This window comes from Seriola lalandi, unplaced genomic scaffold (assembly GCF_002814215.2).
Source record: "Seriola lalandi dorsalis isolate HSWRI2012SDOR001 ecotype SW California unplaced genomic scaffold, Sedor1 jcf7180002054399, whole genome shotgun sequence".
NCBI classification, from domain to species: Eukaryota; Metazoa; Chordata; class Actinopteri; order Carangiformes; family Carangidae; genus Seriola; species Seriola lalandi.
Genome location: NW_019524952.1, coordinates 458318 through 465135, shown reverse-complemented (window position 1 = coordinate 465135; position 6818 = coordinate 458318). Strand labels below are relative to the sequence as shown.

The 6818-nt window shown below is 40.2% G+C and overlaps 1 protein-coding gene across 1 annotated transcript in view; it reads left to right on the top strand.

Moving 5' to 3' along the window:
• Window positions 1–2980, top strand: part of timm50 (translocase of inner mitochondrial membrane 50 homolog (S. cerevisiae)) — a 42458-nt gene extending 39478 nt beyond the window's left edge. The window contains exons 10-11 of the mRNA XM_023409591.2: window positions 1298–1404; window positions 1494–2980. Coding sequence (XP_023265359.1) covers window positions 1298–1404; window positions 1494–1592 — 206 coding nt within the window. The 3' untranslated portion in view covers window positions 1593–2980. The remainder of the gene's footprint in view (window positions 1–1297; window positions 1405–1493) is intronic.
• The last annotated feature ends 3838 nt before the right edge of the window (window positions 2981–6818 follow it).

The following is a 6818-nucleotide window of genomic DNA, read 5'->3' as shown; positions in this document are numbered from 1 at the left end:
AAAACATGTCCATGGTTAATAAATACATTAAAAAATATATTTTTAAAAATTAAATTACATTCTTTAAATATTTGAATAACCCATTAAGGCAATACATAATATAATGAAATATTTTTTACAAAAAGTATCGAAAAGTATCGAAATACATATTGGTATCGGTATCGAAACAGAAATTTGGTATCGTGACAACCCTATCCAGATGTGTGAGATATAAAGTCATTTATTACAAGGTTTGTGCAGAGCTTACATTGCTCATGTTAGACTCTCAAACTGAATGATCCCGACCTGTGAGCGCGTTTTTGGTGTTACACTGACTAAAGGACTGTAGAGGTGAGAATCTTCAGGTCAAAGATGTTGGCCCTGAATCTAGCTGTCCCCACCTTTCCTTTTTCATTTGTTCATGCATGTCACACTATTTTTAATATTTTGTCTTGTGATAAGAGTCTTATAGAGAAAAAAACCACAAGGACATTTGTTGGTGTTGAATTAATTCCATGTGTGCTTGGGTGAATTTGATTGGACGACATTGACAGACAACACTCACACTGCAGCAAAGTTAAAGTTTTGCCAGTGTCTTAACTTTTCTAATGGGACGAGCTCAAAGTAAGGTCTACTCCTTGACCACATTTACATTTGGCAGACACTTTTCTCCAAAACGACTTACAAGTGAAGCAAATTTGGGTTCAGTGTATTGCCCAAGGACACTTCAGCACACTGACAGGAGAAGCTGGGGATTGAACAGCCAATCAGTGGTCAAACCACTCTACCACCTGAGCCTCAAGTCGTGAGCATCGAGTCTTCTTAGTTGTGCCTAAAAGTAGTCCTTGATTTGAGATGATGTAGGTTAAACGATCTGCTGTTTAAGTTCTGATTATTCGGTCCCGTATAACATTACAACTACAGCAGCTAGTGGAGCTATGAGAACAGAGACAGTGTCTGAAAGAATCAGGTTGCATATGTTAGTTGTGGTGAGGGCATTTCATTCATTCAGATTGTTTGTACTTTGTTACAGTTGTTAGACTTTGAAGATGACCTTGTGAGTGTTGAGAGACTATTTCATTGATGGTCTCATATCATGTAACCTGCCTCCAGTTTATTTTTTTATAAATATAATTTCAAATATGAAACGCCTATTCTTCTAATAATCACTTCCTGATCCAGTTATAAACTGTTTTTCATATCACCTCAGTCTAACTCATCTAGATGAGTGTAGGACGTTGTTACTTGTAAAACAGAAAAGTATCTGCTTCCCGTTTGAGCTCCCCTCTCTCCCCTCTCTCTCTCTCTCTTCTGTCAGCCATCGCTCTGAGCGGCGTGGAGGACGTTCGCTCAGTGTTGGAGAACTACGCTCTGGAAGACGACCCCATCGAGGCCTTCAAACGCAGACAGGCTCAGCTGGCACAGGTAGGAGGAGAAATCAAACGCACCCTGCACTTGTCTGCCTAGATGTTGTTTAATGTAACTGATTTGAATCCCTGACCTCCGTCTGTCAGGAGGAGGAGCAGCGTCTGGCCGAGCTCTCCCAGCAGAAAAAACAGGGACTCTCTCTCGGCTCCATCACCTCGCGGTTCTGGCGCTCCAAACAGCAGTGAGCCCCGCCCCTTCTCACACTTCCACCAATCGCAGCCCGGCTCTCTGCCAGCGTGAAGGTGAGGGGAGAGGCCAGAGGGGAGAAGGGGCGCCGCGGGTCTGCGTACCATAGCTGGGCGGTCTTCGCTGTCACAAGCAACCAATCATGTCTCAGTGGGCAGGTCTGCAGCGCTGGAACGGAGTGAAGACATTGGCCGGCGTCTGCACCAATGAGAGAGGCACTTCCTGTTTTTCGGAGGCAGGGCGTCAGTGGCCCCCTCCCTTGGTCATCTTGGTGTCCACTGATGAATATCAGGCTGCTGACTGTCTAAGCTGGAGAGGATCCAGGTCCGGTTAAAACTCTTGTTGGTGGTTGGAGGCAGATCTAAGATCAGCACTGCTATTCTCCACTCCAGCTCTGGTCGGCCCCACCGCTCGCAGGATCTGACTTGAGATCAGTAGCGCTCTGTCCTGTACCACACCTTCCGAATGTGTATTTTATTTTATTTTATTTTGTATTTCTCTTTGTGTCAGACTGTGCTGACGGGCTGCTGCAGAAGATGTTAGAATAATGAACATGTTTCTAAAAAATAAACAATACATAGTATTCTTAAGAGTTCATTCAGTATGTCAGACCGTCAGAGTGTCCAGCGGCGGCAGCATGGACGTCATGATGAAGACTGGAACGGCAGCTGAGCCAGTGGTGGAAGAGAAGAACTGAAGTAAAGGTTCACTTATAATTTCTCTTCACATCAGTTAAAAGTGTCGCTCTAAATTTTCGTATTATTTTTCTTGAAAGAAAAAAAAAAAAAAGGGTGTCAGTTTGCCCCCTCACTTCCTGACTCTCTTCGTCTGTCTGTGGCTTAGCTCAGAGCTGCTGGTTCTTACTGAAGACTATTTTAAAAAGTCCTCACAAGTAAAGTTTATGATTTAATTTAAAAAAGAAAAGTCTCAGTCATTTCCTCTCTATTGCATGTTTGGGGCAGCAGAACGATGTGTGTTTGTGTGTGTGTGTGTGTGTGTGTGTGTGTGTGTGTGTGTGTGTGTGTGTGGGGGGCTTTGGTCAACATGAACTATATGTTGATGATAATTGGATCCATGTCAGATAAACTACAACACCTACGTTCTCTATAAATATGCCTTACTGTTACTCATACATGTTAACTGCATTGATGCAGGATTTAATGAGGAGGCCTATGTTTTCTATTCTTACTGTGAAACCTTAAATCAGGTGTAACTCTCTGAACTCTCATTCTTTTCTCACCACCATCCAAATTAAGTGAGGAAGTTTTGAGACACCATGACGACGGTGTTCGAGGCTCAGCTGCTGTTCTGTCATGTGCTTGTTGAAAATCCGTATTGATGTGAATTCGCCATAGACATCCTCAATAAAGGAAACAAATCATGTTGATGTGATGTTTTATTATTTCATGTTTTGAACACACAGCTGCTGCTGATCAAAGCTTCTCCTCTCTGTTCTTCACGTTCTTATAAATACAACATTTTTTTTTGACATGAGTTCATTCCTTCTGTCCAAATATAAAACAATGGAATTTTTTCCTCAACAGGATAATTGGCGTTTTCCTTTCCAGTGTTTCCAATAATATAAATAATTTTGATGTTTTTATTGCTGTTGAGTTTCTCCCTTACTGTTTACAAGCAGTGACTTTCTCCTCAGTCCTTCCTTATACTGAATTTTCCTTCTCATAAATAACCAGTTTTTAAAGTATTCTTTTCCTCTGACTAACTTCAACAAGAAAGTCTAAACCTCAAATAATGTTCAATACCTCACAACTTTTAATTACTGATTAACCAATTTACTCTGTTTTTGTGTAATTGAGAGCTGAATGTTGTTTGAATTTTAACTGTATACTTCATGTCTCACTTTAAATCACATATATTACAGTGTAAGTTAAGAGTTACATTAGTAATACTACTTGTGTATGGAATAGAAAAAAGACAGAGATAAAAAGGATTTAATTTTTTGTTTTTCCTCCAAACTACAGATAAAATGATGAGGGTTGAAGAGAACGTGTAGTCCTGTATGTTTTTTGAGTAAAATTTACAGAAAAACAAAGTTGAAACCAAACCTCAGGAATCATCCACATTCTTAGATTTAAAGCAGAAACCCTGCGGTACCTTGAACCTATAAACCTGTTTTTCTTTTCTTCTCTCTGCTGGATTCCTGCTTCACATCCACCTGTCTTCAAACCCTGTGAAGGTGTTGGGACAATTACCACCTCTGAAACTCCCAGGTCTCGTCGTGGCTTCAAGAGAGTGGCATGGAAATGAGTCAGTGTCCAGAGGGAACGATGGGAAAGGCTGAATCTTCTGTTGGCACAAATACATACGAACACAAACAGCAGGAGGCTTTCCTCACCTCCAGCAGCTCCTCTGGATCTTTACCAGACCAGGTTTTTTTGTTTGTGTGGTTTTATTTTTGTTTTACAGCATTCTTTTAGTATTTTATCATTTTTATGTATCAATTTTCACTTAGTGTCGCATTTAATAAACTAAGTCACAGCTTTGATTTTTGAATTAATTCATATTTAATTAAAGCTGGAATTTTGATTGGATATGTCAAGATTTACCTTCCTACTTTCTTTTTTACTTTCCTCTCTACTATCTATCCCATCATTTCGATTCATTTACATTAAAATAATAAATCAGATTTATAACTTTGAATGTCACATTGTTGACCTAAGTAAGATTTTTTGTTTAGAATTTTGTAATTTTGACTTGAGTCGTAATTTGGAGTTAACTTTTACTTACATGGAATGTAGGTAAAAAGAACTTTTGTTACAGTCACTATAATTCATTGTCACATTAGTCTTTTTTTTACAATGTGCATGTGTCTCATTTTTCATTAAGGTCAGATTTTTTTAACATTGTATCTTGTATCATAGGTTTTTGACTTGACCTGAACACCAACTTTGTGTTTCATAATGTCTCATGGATTGTGGGACTTTCTGTGTGGAGTTTGCATGTTAACCTCGTTTCCTTCGGGTACCCCGACTTCCTCCCACAAAGTTTAGAGGTAAGGTGGTTAACTAGCTGCCATAGACAGCTGTGGGCTGGGCGTCTGTGGCTTCTCTGAACTTGTAAAAGAGGACAACAGACCACTCAAATGTCCCTCTGGTGTATGAGAGAAATAAATAGAAGAGCCTCATTAGGACGCTGTGGAAAAATGAAAAGAACACAACACTGCAGCAATCGGAACAAAAAAAGATCCAAATATTCGCCACCGCAAACTTTCAATAAAGTGAAAACACACTCACCAGTTCTGCCAAACCTTTTATTGAAAATATTTTACACACAATAAAACTTTGTTACAAGCTCATAAACTTTATTTTGGAAACAGAGCAAAGAGGAGGCTGCTCTCTTTAAACGTATTCAACTAGTAACATTCCTGTACTTGAGTAAGTCAGAGCTGTGTCCTGGAGAAGGCTGAGTCTGCTGTTGTTTAAAGCAAACAGATTAAAATCTTCTCAAGGGGATGAACTGATCGGCGAGATTCACCGCTGCTCTTATTTATCCACCGTGTGTAAAACGCTGCAGGAAGTGAAGTGAAGCAGCCCAGGACGATAAGAGGGGTTTAAGAGGTTTTTATGGAGGCAGATCTAATTAACGATTAGGAACTAACAGCCGGTATTTGTATCAGTGTCTTAATAATCCTGTTTTCACAGATTAGAGTCAGGAGACCACAGGCTAACTCATTCTGGACCAAATAAGTGAATCTGATAGTGGAAGACTTAGCAGTATTTTAGCTTCGGCATCAAGAGTTATGTCAGTTGTTTAAGTTCAGCTGTGGATCTGTTAACAACTCAGACATATGAACTGTGATCTGCCTACACACACTGCTTTCTTTAAGACGTTAGGAGCCAAAGGCATTGGAAACCTCTGGTTAAATCTTTAGAGATGTGTTGTCTTTTAAAAGTTTGTTATGTTAAAATATTCATCTTAAAGTAAAAAGTAATGAAAACTATTAAATAGTACCTCAAAACTGTAGCCTTTACTTCAGTACGGTTGATTAAATGTAGTTTAATGTAGTTTAATCTGAATCTTGAATCTTGTTTTTTTTAAATGTAAAATACGTTAAGTAACTAAAATATGCCATATGAATGTAGTGTAGTGTAGAATATAGGTTGTAAGTAGAAACATTCATAATCATAAAGCAGCAGAGAGAAAGAAACTTTATTAAAGAGTGAATCATCATTTAATCTCCAGTCTCAGAAACACACACAGAGCTGAGTGTGAGTGGTGGTGATGAGCTCAACAGACCTCAACACTTGTGTGGTTGTTTCTATGAGACACTCTGCTGTCACTGTGGAGGGTGTGTGTGTGTGTTATTAATATCAGCGGGTTTTATTTCCCAACAAGACGCTTCCAACTATCTCTCTGATATGGACACGTTAATGAAGCGCGCACACAGAGATGGTAATGAATTATGTGCGTGTATGTGTGGGTGTGTGATTGTGAGTGCACGCGCGTGGCTTTAAGTCATGTTAATTACATGGTTTGACAAGAGCTCGTGAAAGGAGAGAACAAGTGGCGAGAGGAGGGGCTCGCGGCTCACACCTACCTGCGAATTGTTTCTCAGGTGAAAAAGCCCCCACTCCCCACCCCCCGCAACGGACAGACGACCACGTGCCAAAAACCCCTTAATGATGCCCGCGGGTTGTGTGTGTGTGTGTGTGTGTGTGTGTGTGTGCCGGCGGCAGTTTGGGAGATAACCAGAATTCAAAACAATGTCACCAAAATCCAACAGTGCGATTGAATCCGAGCAGGCGTTCGCACCCAAAAAATATAGACTCAATTCAAGTTTGTGTGTATTTACATTTATTACATCATGGGACATTGAGTCCACAGGCTGCAGTTTAGTTCATATGAAGATAATGGACATAGATGAACGTTTTTGCAGATTTTTTTCTATTTGTCACTTCGTCTTAATTCATTTGAAATATTCAATCATCGATGTGAATTGAAAAAACAGTGAGTTACACATGGCTGTATAATGTGTTTGTAATGTTAAATCACCGACTGGAGCTCAGGACTGGGTGTTCCCATGTATTCAGTCAGCCTCCCACAGCACTGAGCTCTTGAGGTGTGAACCTGGGAAGACTGAAGCATTCTGGGGGTTTATGAGTCCCACCATTTGCGTTCCAGCAGCTCTCTGCTGCTAACAGCAGGCTAGCCCAGCTAACAGACTGCAGGGCTTGAAAAGTAGCACCTTCAGGATGAACCCCCCC